Below are 18,251 nucleotides of genomic sequence, written 5' to 3' on the forward strand. Positions count from 1 at the left end.
ACCGACCATCGCCCCCTGGTCGGCATCATACAAAAGGACCTCAATGAGATGACCCCTCGCCTCCAGCGCATTCTGCTCAAGCTCCGGAGGTACGACTTCCAACTGGTCTCCACCCTGGGAAAGGACCTCATCATCGCGGATGCCCTGTCCAGAGCAGTGAGCACACCTCCCGAATCGGGGGGGGTTCGTCTGTCAGGTCGACGCACATGTAGCCTTCAAATCTGCCAATCTGCCAGCTACTGATGCAAGTCTGGCCCATATTCGCCGTGAGACTGCGGCTGACCCCCTTCTACAACGTGTGATGCGCCACATGACGGAAGGGTGGCTCAAGCGGCAGTGCCCACAATTCTACAATGTCCGGGACGCCTTGGCCGTCATTGACGGTGTCCTCCTAAAGTTGGACCGGATTGTGATCCCACACAGCATGCACAGGCTGGTCCTCGAGCAATTGCACAAAGGCCATCTCGGGATTGAAATGTGCAGGCGGAGGGCCCGAGAAGCTGTGTACTGCCGGGCATCAGCGACGACAGCGCCAACATGGTGCTCAACTGCCCCACCTGCCAAAGGTTTCAGCCGGCGCAACCCCCTGAGACGCTTCAGCCCCATGAGTTGGTAACGTCCCCCTGGGCAAAGGTGGGTGTGGACCTTTTTCATGCGCTCAGCAGGGACTATGTCATCATAATTGACTATTTTTCCAATTATCCGGAGGTCACACGCCTGCACGACTTGACATCATCAGCTGTAATCAGAGCATGTAAAGAAACCTTCGCTCGCCATGGCATTCCGCTTACCGTCATGTTGGACAATGGGCCCTGTTTTGAGAGCCAAGAATGGTCTTCTTTTGCCGCTTCATATGGCTTCACACACGTGACGGCCAGCCCTCTGCATCCCCAGTCAAATGGCAAGGCGGAAAAGGGCGTCCATATTGTGAAGCGGCTCCTCTGCAAGGCTGCTGATGCCGGATCTGACTTCTGTTTAGCCCTGCTGGCCTATCGCACGGCCCCACTGTCCACAGGCCTCTCACCAGCCCAGCTGTTGATGGGTCGCGCCCTCAGGACCACTGTACCGTCCATTCATGTTCCTAAACCCGACCATGCTCCAGTACTGCAAAGGATGCGACAGCAGCGTGCTCAGCAGAAGGTGGCACATGACACTCGGGCCACTGATCTTCCTGCCCTGGCGCCTGGAGACAACGTCCACATACACCTACCAGAGGGTGGCTGGTCGGCAACTGCCGAAGTTCTCTGCCGCGTGGCTCCCCACTCGTTACTGGTTCGCATGCCGGATGGCTCCATTCGCCGGCGTAATCGGCGGGCCCTTCAGCTGCTTCCGCGCTCGCTATGTTATCATGCACCGGTGCCACGCCCTCCTGTTGTCCCTGATGTTGATTTCGTGGAGCTTCCTGCCACTATGCCTATTCCTCTATCGCCCGTGGCCAGGCCCATTCCTCAGCCGGTGGATCCTGACCCACCCTTGAGGCGGTCAACCCAAATTTGTCGCCCCAGGCTGGACTTATGAGCCTGTTTGCACATTGGACTCACTGAATGTTAACAATGTTAATGTGTTTCTCTTTTTGTCGTTCCAGGAGTTCTCTTTCGATATTTGATGATTGCACTTGTTTTGTTTGTGGTACAACCTCATTGCTATGTTGCACCTGACACCTTCCTATGTATATAGTTTAGCCTCATGTACATGTTGTAAATATTGCACACACATATTCAGCTGCACTCAGTACACACCAATGTTTATTACCATATAGGCACATATTCTTGTGAAAAGGGGGGATGTCATGATATCCATATTAACATATCATGGTGCAATCACACACACACACACTGATGGACAGGTAGACGGACCAATCAACACACACGCAACATCACAGCCAATCACCAGTGAGAGCACACGTACTATAAAACGGGGAACACCACAGTTCCCGCTCATTCCAGCAGGAGACAGCTCAGAACGCAGAGCTCACAGCGTGCCACTCAGACATACACCATGTGCTGAGTGCCTCTCTAAGATAGTGCTAGGGCTGGGTCCACAGGTTAACTGGTGAAGTACGAACCACACCAGAAGTTAACAGTTGTTATTATACAGAATAATAAAACAGAGTTGTACCATCTACAACCGTGTTGGTTCGTTTGTACAGCGGAACACCCAACACAACACCGCCTTCAAGAATATTCATCACTGCCTTCTTGAGGGGAACTAGGGATCGGCAACTTAAGCCAGAAAACAATTGTCGAGCAATACCATTCACATTTCCTATAGAGATTGACAGTCATTTATCAGCCTTTCAGGCGCCTGGGCTAGACTCCCTGATCTACAGAAACACCATACAGACCATCTATACCAGTGATTAACCAGCCCTTAAGAACAAGAACAGGTTTCTGCTTCTGGATTTTATCCGGTCAGTTTTTTAAAAGAAACGAATGTTACTTGATTTAACAACACTTTGAAACACTGAAAGGAAGCAAACTGCTCCGTTTGATTTCTCCAAGCAAAACAAAATATACAGAAAATAAAAAATAAATTGCATGTAAGGGAACCATAGAAATTAGGTTCCATTTACTTCACAGTGAGGTAGCAGACAACCAATTATATTTTAAAATGATCACTAACACAGGCTAATTGCTGATTGTTCAGTGGTGGTATCTGAACATTGGATCGGAATGCACCTGTTGAATGTCATAGTGTGTATTACTGGAGGACAAGGCAGCAATCAAGGATGAGCAATGGCTACATGAGTAAAATCAAGTCCTTATGCACAGACCACTCTCCCTTCCTCTCTGATAGCAGGCTGCTTTACTGCTGTAGCTCCTTCATCCTGTTGAATACGCTGCCGGCTTGGAACCACTGAATCTGGCCCTCGTTGAAGCTGTGATTGAGCACTACTGTATCTTGGCTGCCATCCTTGTGCTTAAGGATACAAGTGAGAGGCTTTGCGGGGGTAAATTTTTTCAGCCCAGTGACTATTTTATTTTTTACATTTTTCCAATTAAGGGGCAATTTAGCGTGGCCAATCCAGCTACTCTGCACATCTTTTGGGTTATGGGAGTGAGTGAGGCCCATGCAGACATGGGGAAAATATGTCAACTCCACACGGACAGTGACCCGGGGCCAGGATTGAACTCGGGTCCTCAGCGCTGTGAGGCAGAAGTGTGGTTTAGCTCAGTGGGCTAGACAGCTGGAATGTGATGCAGAATAAGTCCAGCAGCGCGGGTTCAATTTCCGTACTAGCTGAGAATTCTGAATTCTCCCTCCGTGTACCCGAACAGGCGCCGGAATGTGGCGACTAGGGGCTTTCCACAGTAACTTCATTGCAGTGTTAATGTAAGCCTACTTGTGACAATAAAGGTTATTTATTTATTATTTTATTAACTACTGTGCCACCATGCCGCCCTTATTTCAGACCTATGCTGGAGAATTTATCATCCGGTCGCACCTTGTCATAATCAGCAGGGTTATTGAAGGTCAAAGGCAGGAGTCCTTGCTTCTTGAAATTGGTTTTGTGAATTTGAGCAAAGTGCTTGACAATGATGACTCGACCTCCTAGATACAGAGGCTCGAGGGTAGCATGCTCTCTGCTCGAGCACTCACCATAGTTCACATCACCAACCACCACCCAGTTGATGTCTTGTTCCTTATAAGCAGGAGCAGTTTCCGGCATGGGCCTAAAATGCTTGGTTATCTGTTTTTTGACCTCATTGACTGGTCATTCTCGATGTTCATGACATCGATTAGCAGATTATTAGAAACATTGTCATTGTAACCATAGAACATCAGCCAAAGCCCAGCATCTGATATGTGATCGGTGGTACACTTGCTCTTTACTTTGATCAGCACTTGCACGTCCTCCAAATCTTACTTGTTCCGAGTATCAAATGGCTCAAAATGCTGTAGCCAATTGCTCTTTGGGTTCACCATGACCGAAATGCCCTGGGGGTCTTTTGGTGGGTATTGTTATGTGTCTTGACCAGGATCAAAGCCCTGGCTGGGCAGCTTGTCAGTGTTCAGTGGCATCAGTTTGAACTTCTTCCCATCAGCTTCATTCAGCGAGACTCATTCCGGGTCAAATTTAAAGGTTCCGATGATGGCAAAGGCAGTGACAATCTCCGGAGATATGACAAAGGCGTCTATGGCTGGGATGGCATAATTACGTCCAGTGAAGTTTCTGTTGCAGGAAGTCACAATGGTGTTCTTTTCACCTTTCTTAACGTCCAATCTGTCTCATGTCCAATGCAGGGCCCACACGCATTAGCGAGGACAATCCCACCGATCTCTCTCAGGGTTTTGGCATATCCGTCTCTCTTGATGGTAGCACGGATCTGCTCGGAGCCTGGTGTTACAGGAAGCTGCGACTTGTACTTCAGACCATGGTCAAGTGCCTGCTGTGCCAGGGCAGTTGAACAGCCCATGTCTTCATAACTGCTGTTGGTACAGCACCAATCAGACCAACTCGGATATCAAGAGGCCAATGTTCTTCTCTGATGCTGTGCCGACCTCCAACACAGGGTGTGCAAGGTCAGGGGTAAAAGGTCCATTGATGTATGGCTTAAGATCACTGAGGTTAATTTCAATCAGCTGATCGTATTCACAGCCTTTGTCAGGAACCAGCAAGTCTTGGAACTCATCAGCAAGAGTAACAATCTATTTTCTGCCAGTCTTGTCCACGTATGCCTTCATCCTGGAATTGTAGGGGAAAGCTGAAGTGGTCGCAACAATCTCACCCCCATGTTACAGATAGTACCCATGCCTGTGCAGGATATGGACGCCACGGCTGGTCTGTGATACTCTGCTATTGCACCAGTTCCCCCTTTAACTGTCGAAATTCCATCCTTGGGTGACGTCCAGCCTGACAGATGTCCCATCAGCTTTACTCTGGTAACCTTTGGACACTTCAGCTCCCAAGGGATCCCTGCCATCACATTTACTGCATTTACTTGCTCCTCCAACTCCAATATACACACCACCCAGACCACCACTGTTAGGAGTATGGGAGTCTGTACCAATCAGTAGGACGCCAGGGTAAGCATAGTTCTCCAAAACAATTTGGTGGATGATACCAGAGCCAGGTTTCCAAAAGCCAACTCCATTTTTCGCTGCTGCAGTCGCCGAGAAATCGTAAACCTCTGTTTATTTCCTTGCTCTAGCCAAATCTTTGTCTCTGCCAATCTGAGCTTCGATCAAGTGATCACAATGGATTGTAGATGGCTCGGCCACTCGAGGCAATCCACTGCTGATCAGCTGAAGCATGGCCATCTGAACTGTGGCGTTCTGCATGGCCACCCTATTGGGTGGGAGGCGCAGATATGTCTTCCCACAACCTATTTCCTGGTTAACAGGGTCATCGAGGTAACTGTACACAATCATATCTGACAAAGTCATGGGTTTGTCCAGTTTTTGCAAATTACGTCAAGGTTCTTCTGCAGTGTCTTATAATCAATGTACTCCTGGGGCTCAACGCGACTCATGGCTATTTTGGCTTGCCTGCACATTATGGAGAGGTGGGACCTCCAAGCACCACAGCCCAGGGTTAGCTGGAGCTGGCGCATGGACAGGATGCACACTGCCATTTTGTCTCAAAGCGCTTTATATCAAAGTACTTAGTCACTGCTATAATGTAGGAGAGGAAGTGTGAAAATCTATGGGGAAATTAGATATTTTGAGGAATAGATGGAGGTGCATTGATCTTGGGATCAGCAAAATGGATGGCAGACAATAGGCTTGACAGCCAAGTTGAAGCCCATTGAATAAAAGGGATAGTGGCAGCATGGAGTCAAAGTTGGTTGAGTGAAAAGAAGCAGCGATTAGTGCTGAATGTTTTTCTCAGATAGGAGAAAGGTATGCAGTGAAGCTCCACAGGGGTATATTTTTCTTGATTAATATTAATGACTTGGACTTGGGGCACAATTTCAATATTTGCAGATGATACTGAACTTGGAAGCGTATTGGGGAAGATAGTGATAGATTTCAAAAGAAATGGAGTGGGCAGACATGTGACTTAATTCAGGGAGGTCAAAGAGAAATATAATGCACAGATTGAGGACATTCAGCCCACTGATTCTACATCAACTCTCCATGCGACAATTCAGTCAGTCTCATTACACTGCCCTGTCCCCTTAGTCCTGTAAGTTTATTTCCTTCAAGTGCCTATCCAATTTCCTTTTGAAAAAGTTCATCAGCTCTCCTTCCACCATTTTTGTGGACAGTGAAGTCCAAGTTATTACCACTCCCTGAAAAAAAAAATGTTGTTTCTTACATTCCCCTGCATTTCTTGTTCAAAACCTTAATTTTGCGTCCACTAGTAATTTTGCCTTTGTACCATCAGTTAATGGGAAAAGCTTTTCCTTGCCTACTTTATCCAAAACAGTCATAACTTTGTACACATCTGTCAAATCTCCCTTCAATCCCTTTATTCCAAGGACAGCAACTGCAGCTCATCCAACCTAACTGTGGATCTAAAATCCTCCATCCTTAGAATTATTCTGGTAATTTTCCTCAGCACCCTCTCAAGAACTGCTAAATCCTTCCTCAAGTGTGATAGCCAGGCCTGGATGCAAAACTTTGGTTGTGGCATAACTAATACTTTATAATGGTTCAGCATAACTTCCCGGCTTTTGTTCTACGTCTCTATTTATGATGCTCTAGATCCCATATGCTTTGTTAAGCATTCTCCCACAATGTCCTGTCACCTTTAGTGATCTATGCACATGCACCCTCAGGTCCTTCTGCTCCTGCACACTCTTTAGAACTGTGCCATTAAGTCTATATTGTCTCCCCCTATCCCTTCTGCTAAAATCCATCAGTTCACTCTTCTCTACGTTAAATTCTATCTGCCACTTGTCTGCCTATTAAGTTGATTGGTCTATGTTCTGTTGCAGTTGATCAGTATCCGCCTGACTGTTCATGCCTCTAAATCTGAAATCACTGTAATTTTTAAAATTTGACTCTGTATTCAAATATCCAAGTCATTTCAACATATATTAAGAAAAGTGGCCCTAGCACCAACCCTTGAGGAACACCACTGTCTACCTTCATCCAACCTGAAAAAAAAAGCCATTTAACATAATTCATGGATTTCTGTCCTTAAGCCAATTTTTTTTCATCCAACTTGGCACTCATCCTCCTACTCTATAAGCCTAATCTGTTAACCAGCCTTCGTGGTCTTTTGTCACTCTCCTAAAATCCATTTGGACAACATCTATTGCATCCCCTTCTCTGCTACTTACCAAAAAATTCAATTAGATTAATCAAGCACACTTTGCCTTTTCCAAATTTCTAAGTGGTACATTTTGGTAGGAAGAACAAGGTGCAACAATTTAAATAGTTGGTACAATTCTAAAGGGAATGCAGGAACAGGGACACCTGGAGCTATATATGCACAAACTGGAGAAGGTGGGAGAGTAGGTTAAGAAAGTGGTTGAAAACCATATTGCTTCCTGGATTTCTAAACAGAGAGATAGCATATGAAAGCAAAGGAAGTAATGCTGAAGCTTTACTGGTTTAGTCTCACCTGGAGTATTGTTCTGGGTATCACACTTTAAGAAGGATGTGAAGGTTTCAGAGAGAAAAAAAGGAGAATGGTTCCAGGGATGAGGGACTTGAGTTATGAAGATCGGCTGGAGAAGCTGGAGTTCTTCTTAAAGAAAGAAGGTTGAATAGAGGTGTTCAAACTCATGAAAAATCTATACAGAGTAGATAGGGAACAACTGCGCTCATCGGCAGAAGGATTGAGAACTAGGGGACACCAATTTAAATTTAAGGTGATTGGCAAAAGAACCAACACTGACATGAGGAAAAATATTTTCATGCAGCAAATGGTTAGGATCCAGAATGTACTGCATGAGAACTTGGTGAAGGCAGATTCAATCATGACTTAAAGGAAATTCGATTAATATCTGAAGAGAAAAGAAAAACAATTGTAGGGATACAGTGCAAGGCCGGGGGCATGGGGCTTTCTGGGCTGCTCTTGCAGACAGCTGGAATGAGCATGATGGGCCAAATAGCCTCTTTCTGTGCTATAATCATTCTATGATTCCATCAGTGCCTTTGCAATCCTGTACTTACTTCTGTTCCTTATTTTAGTTTTCCTACGCTGAGAGGTTGTACATGTTGAAATGGTGATGGAGAATAAAGTACAATTAATTTCTCACTTTCATTTAACTGGTATTTGTCTTATGGTTTTAATATCTGTTAAACATGCAAATGACTACTATTTCCTTTTAAAGGGCAGTGGAAACTCAGGTCTTTTATATATTCCGTAAAGGTGAATTTTCTACAGATTTCCTTCAGTTTCATGCTGGATGATTTCCAGCACACATGCAGAGTCTACTTTCAGAGCCAATTTGAACATCAGGCTCAAAACATTTCAGACTCAAGTTTGGAGCAGCTTTCATATCATCATATTTTTGCCTTTTTGTTGGTAGCATGCAGTTTTCAGAAACTTTTATCTAACTCCATACACTTACAGCACATAATTTAACAGAACATTATTTTAAATAAAATCTGCAGTATTTCTTTACCAGCTACTGTATTGAGGAACATGAGGTACTCAAAATTGGAAATTTCTCTCCGCTGCCAACGCTGCATCATATTGGACGCTTTGAAAAGTTGTCGGGGGCTAGCCAGAGTGATCCGTCTGCAGATCAGAGAGAAAATCAAAAACTATTAAAAATGTTGTGGTACTTTTTATTCCTTGGATTACAGTAAATGTATAGATTACATTATTTATTCATTTTATAAAACATCTTTCACAGTTTCATGTACTTAAATAGAAAAATATAATTTAATTTTACACCTATACTAGTACAGCCACTGCACTCCTTTACCAGGTGAGTTAATTCCAATCTTAGTAAACATACAAAATGGATTACAGCAGCTAAATTTCCATTTTCAGCTTGAATGAGGATGATTCCAAGTTGAGCAATATTCTCACTCGATTCAATCCAGATTAATTTCATGCAATATTGAAATACTACTCCACTGTATTCTTTACAAAAAAAAATAAAATTGCACTCACCTCATGCAAAGATAATTAAAATCTAATTCATAGTTTCTTTAAATTTAATATTGGTAGTAGTTTTGAGTCTCAACTCAGCTCAGACAGCAATCTGACCTGGTTTCTTGATGATTCACTCACAACCAGTTGCAATTTCACAACTAATGTGATTTAATGGCCATAATGTAAATGAATGTAATGAAAGAATACCACTAGGAAAATAGTCAAACTTTCCATAGTTTTAATCATTCTGTTTAACTTTCCCCAGCATAAATTTAAAAGCCCCTCGCTCTCACGGCATCTGAAAACATTCAACACAAACAGAATGAAGCCTGACAAAAATTACAGTTGACAGCAACTGGATATTGTCATATGGCATGATTCGCATTCTTCGTTACTTTCGAAAAGCAGTTTGCTCAGTTTCACAGCTGCGCTCAGTTCAATTAGTTCAACAAGGCCAAGTTGACACAATGCAGTGCCATTTTAGCACTGATTTATGTATTTGGCATTACTATAGTACATGACAACATTTTTAATGAATGAAACTTTTTTTAAACAATAAAACAATTCCAATTTGGGTTTTGAGTTCTTGGTTCATCTTTGGTTATATTAACATACACAATATCGTGGGACATGTACTTCTACAAGCCAAAACCATTGCACACAGAACTGAATTTCTTTCTGCAACAATAAAACGAGTAAAGATCCAGTGCATTCTTCTATCTAAACATATTTTTGATCAGGAAGTACAAAAAGACAAGGAAATATGAAAAAATACACTTTGTAATGATAATATAATGAAAAATAAAGGTGCATTTTGAATAATATACCTGGTTTGGGGTAGCCCGAAACCTGTACCAACTCCAACACGGGGCAAACAGTGAACCACTTTCTTCACTGTAGCTTGGTCTGTGAAGTTGAACATGACAGCAGCTGCCAAAGAAACAAACAATAAAGAAACATTTTTTAGCATGACATCACCTCATGTGATTTATATTGTATTTTTGTTTAATAGAACATCTCTTTGCAATCAGATATATAACAGATGCAGAATTGCAAGCCCCTTTGTCTATACATAAATCACAGTTTTCAATGGGCAACGGGTTATTTCCGTTTCTTTGCTGAAATCCATTCCTAAAAAAGATTTCCTGCTGCAAACATGACCATGGATTTAAACAAACTTTGCTGCATGGACATCATCACAAAATTTGAGTTGTCTACTTTGGTGATTTTGTGAAAAAATGTGTCACAATTTTAACTCGTGCAAGGTCAACAGATCCATTAACTATTTCACAGAAAGAGAGTTTAGTTGCAACACTATTGTTTTTTTGGAGATGTTCCAACAGGTATGTTTATTATGAAATCTCTACAGTCCAGAGGCTCACTTTTAGCTTTAATTTTGGAAATGTGAATTAATTCTGAATTTTGATTATCTGTCAAATGACTATATTTTTAAATCGGATAATTTAAGTGTCAAAATTAATGGTAGCTTGTCTGTCTGTACCAGTGATTTTTACTAATCCAAACAGCTTAATATGAAGATATACAAAAATATTAATTTGACAATCTTTATATTGCGATTATTGGTTCAGGAATTATAATTATGGGTCAAAAAATCTGATTACATTTATTGGGGATAATTGCAAGAATCATTAGAATGGCAATCTCCAAAGTGAAAAATATTACATGAAATCACAACTTTTGTAGCTCTAAATATTGCTCCTTCAGTAAAACAACTTGAATGCTTTAGGTGAATTTTTAAATAGTGTTGACTAAATAGAACTCTATTTTTGTTCTTTCGTCAGGCTGGAAATTGTTTCACATACAGTTCTCTCCCTAATCTCTCTGTTTAAACTCAATCTAAAATAAATAAATGTAATAACATCAGGTAATTCCAATAGTTAAACAGAAATATACCAACTAAGAGAATTAATGTTCATGGACTATTTTAAGACTTACTTCTATTGGCAATAAAAACTTCCAGTGCAGTATTCTGCAGCAGATAACGCCTGGAGAAAATAGCACGTATTTCGGTGAACAGCCATTTTCCATGAAGTCCTTCAGTATATGCCAAAATCTAGGGAAAAAGATGGAAACAAATTGATAGCCATGCAGAGAGAATATATGAACTGATTCTAATAAGCTTCTATTTTATTAATGAAAGGATACAAAAGTTTAACTGAAGAGTTGAAATAAATTGTATAGTATCTTCTAAACATGACTGAGGCCACAGAAACATGTTGTATTATTACTTATTAAACAGCTCAGTATGTTGATGTACAAAAAAGCACCCTGATGAAAATATACGCACTACTAGTGATACATCATTGTAACATATGTTGCACCTGAAGCGTGTCATATTAAATTTAAAATGCTTGTGAACAAAAAATACATTATGCACACACACCTTAAAATAGAAATACCTTCCGAGTCCTCAGCAGTATATTTACACCAAATTTACTAGTATTGGCACTTCTTAAACAATTAATAACTAAAGTTTACTAATTCAACTGATGTAAAATGAAAAGACAAGTACAACCAAAACACAGTAAGCTTAATATGTAAGGCAGATAGGAAGGCAGACATAATGTTTCCAGCTAAACTGCTGGTGGAATGACTCGCAATGATGCGTTTAGATTACCATAAAGATACTGAATTATTTATTTCTCAAAGAAACATTAGTTTAATACCTCATATTTTAATGTGTCAGCTTTTAGAAACAAATCCTTTCTTTTTCAAAAAGAATAAATGCAGTTTCGAAAATGAATTTTCACAAAATCACTTTTGGAAGAATGAATGGCAATGGGTTCTTATACTGATCGAAACCTTTTAATCCCATATACAGAAACGTTCAAAGCAATACGCTGCCTATGTAAAAGGTTAAGTATCATTTTGTCAGCTAAACCTAAACAAAAAACTGCAAATGAACTCGGCATAATCTCTCCATGGAATTAGTGGTTGTCAGAGTAACTCGTTACAATGCCTGTCATCTCAGCTGACACACACAGATGCTTAGTCTGCCTGCACAATTCAAACTAATCCTATCCTTAGCCTGAAACCACTTTGTGTCTTTGTTGCTCCAGTTTTGCCTTTTATTTTAAAGCCTAATTATGAAGGTGTTAAGGGACAACCGGATTGGGCCACTTTTCTGCCACTGTGTAGAAGAGAGCATTAATCAAAAATATTCAAATAGGACTAACAGGCGAAGAAGGCTCATGATAAGAGTTTCTTAAAGTACTCATTAAAACAAGGTGACAGTAGTGAGGAACAGCTGAGGCCTGGCTAAGCAAGTCTGATTCCTCCCTGGAATAGTATCTGCCTGATCTGCAGCTTCACATCAAAGTCTCTGGAGTTCAATTAAAACTGGATTAGGTGCAAACAGCCCATCTTTGGGACTTTTAGGTCTCTGGCACTCTCTCACTGACAGTACCCCAGATGACGGCCTCTGCCTCGACTGAACCAGTTGCCATAGAAACTGCATCACTGCCTTTTCTGTGCAATGGCATGCACAAGATAACCATTTGAAAGATGCAGTAAAGAAAATAAATGATGCAACTTTAAGCGTTTGAGTGGGTGATGCTTTGCTTTTTATTGACAATTAGCTTGTTGAGTTGACTGAATGCTCGCATCCCATTTTACACAACTAAAACAGTTACATTTAAGATGCACTGTGCATACTACCTAAAATACAAGAAATGCATTGGTAAATAAAGTTCAGTGGTTTGCGTACTACCTTCAAATCCAGCTTTGAGAGCTGTTTAATTCAATGTACTTCCCACCCCACCCCCAACCCCCATGAACTCAAAAGGGCAGTTTGCGATTTCAGTATTTGTTTGCTTCTTTTGTTAAAACAGCATGTTGGGACAGATGGCATGGAATCAGGTGAATGGAAAATATGGATTGTTGCTAAGAAAAAAAATGTCCATGGGCCAAACTGTTTCCTTATTGGACCATGCTAATGGATTACATGAAAAAAAATCAAAGAAATGACAAGTATAACCGAAAGATATCTACTCAACTGCATTTTCGAAGTGATTGATTTTTTTTTGTAAATGGTTTGCAGTAAATATTCATGTCAGTAATGCAACAAAGATATACGTCAAGTAATAAACTATTTAACTCCAAGTTATGTGCATTGTGCCTTCTATTTAATTCTCTTTCGCGTTCTATCAACTACAATAGGGAACTAACTGCCAGTAAGCAGGACCAGCATACTCTGAGCATGTCCAATCCTATTTGGCTCGTTCAGCTCCCTCTTTCTAAAAAAATTACTCCAGAAGTACTCATGAACAACAGCTATTATTCCTGTGAAATCAGCTTGCCATTTCATTTAAATCAAATGCTAGGAATTTTTAATGATATAAATGATCAATTACTGGATACACTGCACATAATAAAAACAGCAAGTGGTTCAATGTAGAGAAAATTAGCATCAGCAATATTTCCAACATTTTCAAAATCATCTTGCATTTTCAGCTTTCATTTAAAGTAAGGTACTAAAATATTTTTGGCATTGTGAGTTAGAAAACAGGATTGTGGAAAAATGAATAGATTCCTCCCTGGGCACAGCTTAAGGGCTAAATATTCACAGCAAATTTATAATTAGGCTACAAACTCAATTTATCAGAGTAATTATTTCAATTTACTCTCATTGTTCCAGGCAGTTCAATGTCAGAATTTTTAAAAAAAATTAAAAGCAATGTGACCCATTTCCTCATTACTCAATCTTTTTTTAAAATCTTGTGTTTCTCTTTCAATTACTGGTGAAGATGATAAACCAGCAACAAATGATATATCAAGTCATTTTATCTTATCGCTTAGAGGCTCAGTGACAATGAAGTTCATATTTCACTGGTTTCATTGAAGATTGTGAAAATTACTTGCCCCTTTGACCTCAAATTTCACTCTAAGACAGAAATTTCTCTTCTGCAAAGTAATGCAATTTTTCAGGTGTCAACCTTTAGCCCAGCTTTAAAAATTAATTTCATTTATATTAACCATGATATTGATATTTTCATGGGTTCCCTTAAGAACACCCTTTGATACATGAAGCACTGACTGGCAAATTGATGTCTCTAGGACAACCAAAACTATTTTATTCAATTCTGCCACATCAGACAGATTTATGACAGTCTGAAATTCTTATTTTGTAATATAATATTTGTGCTGGACGGATGCACCTCAGAGCCCCTTGCCTGTAAATAATTTAGAATGCCACTAGCTGGGACTTCCCCTTGTGCTCTCTGCTTCCATTTAAAATCGTGCTTCGATAAAAATCGCCTCAAGATGTGACTGCCACAACAGCTACACTTTATTTGCATTTCTACGAGTAAATGAAGCTGATGAGGTTCATCAGACAAGGTACAGTGGCCTCTTTGAATGAAGTTTCGGTAAGTATGTGGGTCACTTCAGATCTACCTCACAAGAATCTACCTAAATCTAAAATACTGTCATCTCACCTCCCTGTTGGATTTTGATTGATTGCACCTCTTCCTTATGTTCATTAATCTCATCACCTTATCTTTTATACCACTTCATTTTACCAGAAAGGTAATAATAAAACCCTCATCCATTATCCTTTTACTGATCTATTCATGTGGAAATGGTTAATAACATGTTACAAATTGAGCTTCAATCACCTAATTTTCTCTTTTGTCAAAGGCACATTAGCCCAAAACCAAAAAAGAATTGTTTCATGAAGATTATCAGTGGCGACATTTGAAATCAGCATTCCCAAGGTTTTTAACAAAATCATCCAAGTAATATGGTTGCTGTTGATATCCACACACAAACTTGAATTCATCAGTTTATTGCAATACAACAATCTTTCATCTCACCAAAACTTCAGTAACACTTAACAAGTAGAAATGTAGAATGAACTGTGTGCCGTTTGTCAATTTATGGCGCATGTTAAATGATCAGCAAATAGGTGAAAATAGTATCCATTCACCAATATTTCATGCCCAGGAAAATAGAAAATCTTCCAATTATGAATAAAGGTAAATATAGAGAGGCATTCCTAGCTTAATTTTAAAGCATTATCCAGTACTTTCATTTACAAATCAATTTGTATTGTGAACACGTCTCTCAATATTTTCCTATACAATCAAGATGAAATCGCTTATTCTGTAAATAAGGAAAGTAGAGCTGAATGTATAGTTATATTATTCTGTAAACTGTTACAGAAAATCGATCTGAATATATACAGTTCATCTGGTTCAGAGTGGTCAATAGATTGCAAATATAACAAGTGTTGGGGATTTAGAAAAGCCTCTGATTGTTGAATATTTGCATTTTGAACAGTTCAGTGCCCTTTTGAGCTGCTCTACAAAAAAACATCAGTACATACTGTGAAACCTCAGGAGACTTTGCTGTGCTAGAAATGAAATGCACAAGGCAAAATGTTTTTGTAACTTGCCATCCACAGAGCACTGATCAGGTAATTTGGTCAGAAGGTTAAACAGTATTGGTGCATGCTGCTTCATTAGATGCAACAGTATTTCACTCATTATGCTGCATTTTTATAAAGCAAAGAACTCCAGTGTTACAGATCATTGGTCTGGTGTTGAAATAACTGCATCTTTATCTGGTGCTACTGACTGGCTTCTCTGCGCTCCATATGCATTTCTTTACAATCAGACATGTCATTTCCCATCAGTAAATGAGTTCATCAAATTAATGAGCATTCACACAAATCTGGCTTTTAATGAAAGCACGTACCCATTGTGGCATGGGCTCTGCCCCAGTGCTGCCAAAATGCAGTTGATGAAACCATGACACAAATTCCACAATACACTTTGCATGTCTCCTTCATCCAATTAATTCATTACAAAATGGTCTTACACCCATGTTGTTTCTGTGCAATAGCTTAGAAACAGTAATACAGCAGTGTTCTCATAAAAACATACATCAGTAGGTTGCTATGTTAAGCTAAATAAAAATATTAATTAAGTCATAATGCATATCAGGGATTAAATTACTATTAAACTGTAAAATAGATTCATAAACCCGAAGTGAGATAATTGACAAATCATTTTAGTGACAGGACAAACTTGCGATTCCATTTCAAATGTCTGTGAACATCAACAATTGCTGATCTCCCCTATATCTGTTTGCTTGAATATATTTGGATATATGTAAATATATCATTTTTGTATGTCTGTTTGTTTGTCTGTACACACACATGCATGCACAAAATATAAAATGGAGAATATATAATACCAAGGGCAGTAGGTAGGTCGTGCATAAAAGGCAATCGTATATAAAAGAGCAAAAGTAAAATCCAGAAAATGCTGGAAAACTGGAATAAAAACAGAAAATGCTGGAAATAATAATCGCTTATTGTCACAAGTAGGCTTCAATGAAGTTACTGTGAAAAGCCCCTATTCGTCACATTCCAGCACCTGTTCGGGGAGGCCGGTACGGGAATTGAACTTGCGCTGCTGGCCTTGCTCTGCATTACAAGCCAGCTGTTTAGCCCACTGTGCTGAACCAGCCCCTTATTCAGGTCTGGCAGCATCTGTGGGGAGAGAAACAGAGTTAACATTTCAGGTCTGTGACCTTTCATCAGAACTGTTCTCCCCATCTCTATTGAATGCACAGTCTCTTCCTGACTGACACCCCTTTGTTAATCTCCTTGTTGTCATTCTTCATACGTAAACCTGGATAGTGAGTGTCAAAAGGCAACTGGACAAGAGAGGACAGCTGAGCATAATTCTTATCCCACCTGACACCTAAACCTACAAGCACACACACTTTCCAATTGCTCAGTCGTGGGAGCCCTGGTTGATTACATTTCCATTGTTTGACCAAGGGTGTTGGGGCCAATACTTGCCAAGCTAGGATTTTGTAGAATCATTGAGGTTTACGGCACACAAGGAGGCAATTCAGCCCATACATCGCTGCCAAGAGAAAATGAGAGATCTACTTTCCAGCTCTTGAGCCTTGAAGATAATTGCACATAATTCTTAAATGTCTGTTCTGGCACACTTTCAAGCAGAGTTCCAGATCCCCACCACCCAGAAATAATTCTCAATTCCACTCCAATCCTTCTATCACTTTCCTTATATTTAAGATACTTTATTCCAAACTTATTCACCATACTAACACCTGGTAAATCCCCAGGTACCGGAAACGCTTCCTTGCCACCTTAAATGGCAGAGTCCCCGATTCGCCTCCCCCGCCCACAGCATTTACCAGAACACCTTGCTTTTCCCGACGTTCAATTTATAGCCCGAAAATGCCCCAAACCTCTCCAGTAAGCCCATGATTCTGCCCATGCTTTCTAATGGGTTCATCACGAACATCAACAGGTCATCGGCATACAACAATGCCCGGTGCTCCCTGCATCCCCCTCTCAATATCACGGCACTCAGCTGGGGCAGGGAGTGCCATCAACAAGGGCTGAATTGCTAACTCGAACAACAGTGGAGACAATGGATACCCCCTGCCTTGTTCCCCTGTACAACCCAAGGGTTTGTCTAATTCATTTGCGCGCTTGCCATGGGGTCCGCAACCAAATCCATGCCACAAACCTCAGGCCGAACCCACACCTCCCAGTATTTGTAACAAATATATCTACTCTACCCGGTCAAAGGCCTTCTCTGCGTCTGTCGACATCTCTGGCAATCACTCCCCCCCCCCCCCACTAAACGGGGTCAGAATTAGGTTTAACAACCTCCTAATGTTACAAGAGAGCTGCCTCCCCTTCACAAATCCCGTTTGGTCTTCCAAGACCACCTCTGGCACACATCCCTCCAATCTTCTCGCCAATACCTTGCCAGGACTTTCACGCCCGTATTCAGCAGTGAGACGGGCCTATAGGGCCCACACTCCAATGGATCCTTCCCCTTTTCGGGATCAGCAAAATTGACGTCTGCATCAGCGTAGTCGGTAATTCCCCCTTTTCCACAGCTTCATTAAACATGCCCAAAACGTGGGGGGGCCAACTCCGTCACAGACTGCTTATAAAATTCTGCCGGAAAGCATCCGACCCTGGCGCCTCCCTGGCTGCATCTTGCCAATGCACCCCATCACCTCCTTTAGCCCTAGCTCCTCCAGCGCTTGCCTCTTCCCCCTCCTCCAACTTTGGGTGCCCAACCGCTCCATAAACCCTCCCACTCTCGTGCCATTCTAGACCTCCCATTTGCCTTAGGACTTGGCTCCAATACACAATTAAAATTGCCCCCTCCCCCCCACGATCAGCTGTTGAGTCCCTAATAGCCTCTTCATGAATCCGGCATCGTCCCAA

At 41.2% G+C, this 18,251-nt stretch overlaps 2 protein-coding genes and 1 pseudogene across 3 annotated transcripts in view; 1 reads left to right on the plus strand and 2 right to left on the minus strand.

Moving 5' to 3' along the window:
• LOC140408620 (lipopolysaccharide-responsive and beige-like anchor protein) overlaps positions 1-11,099 on the minus strand; it is a 316,827-nt gene extending 305,728 nt beyond the window's left edge. The window contains exons 1-3 of the mRNA XM_072496076.1: positions 10,961-11,099; positions 9,832-9,934; positions 8,526-8,641 (exon numbers count right to left, since the gene is read on the minus strand). Of these exons, the coding sequence (XP_072352177.1) occupies positions 8,526-8,641; positions 9,832-9,926 (211 nt within the window). The 5' untranslated portion in view covers positions 9,927-9,934; positions 10,961-11,099. The remainder of the gene's footprint in view (positions 1-8,525; positions 8,642-9,831; positions 9,935-10,960) is intronic.
• LOC140408621 (lipopolysaccharide-responsive and beige-like anchor protein) overlaps positions 1-18,251 on the plus strand; it is a 1,704,725-nt gene that overhangs the window by 1,189,176 nt on the left and 497,298 nt on the right. The gene's annotated exons all lie outside the window — the stretch shown is intronic.
• Positions 2,806-5,576, minus strand: LOC140409515 (aconitate hydratase, mitochondrial-like; annotated as a pseudogene).

The sequence above is a fragment of the Scyliorhinus torazame genome, chromosome 3 (genome assembly GCF_047496885.1).
Source record: "Scyliorhinus torazame isolate Kashiwa2021f chromosome 3, sScyTor2.1, whole genome shotgun sequence".
Taxonomy (NCBI): Eukaryota; Metazoa; Chordata; class Chondrichthyes; order Carcharhiniformes; family Scyliorhinidae; genus Scyliorhinus; species Scyliorhinus torazame.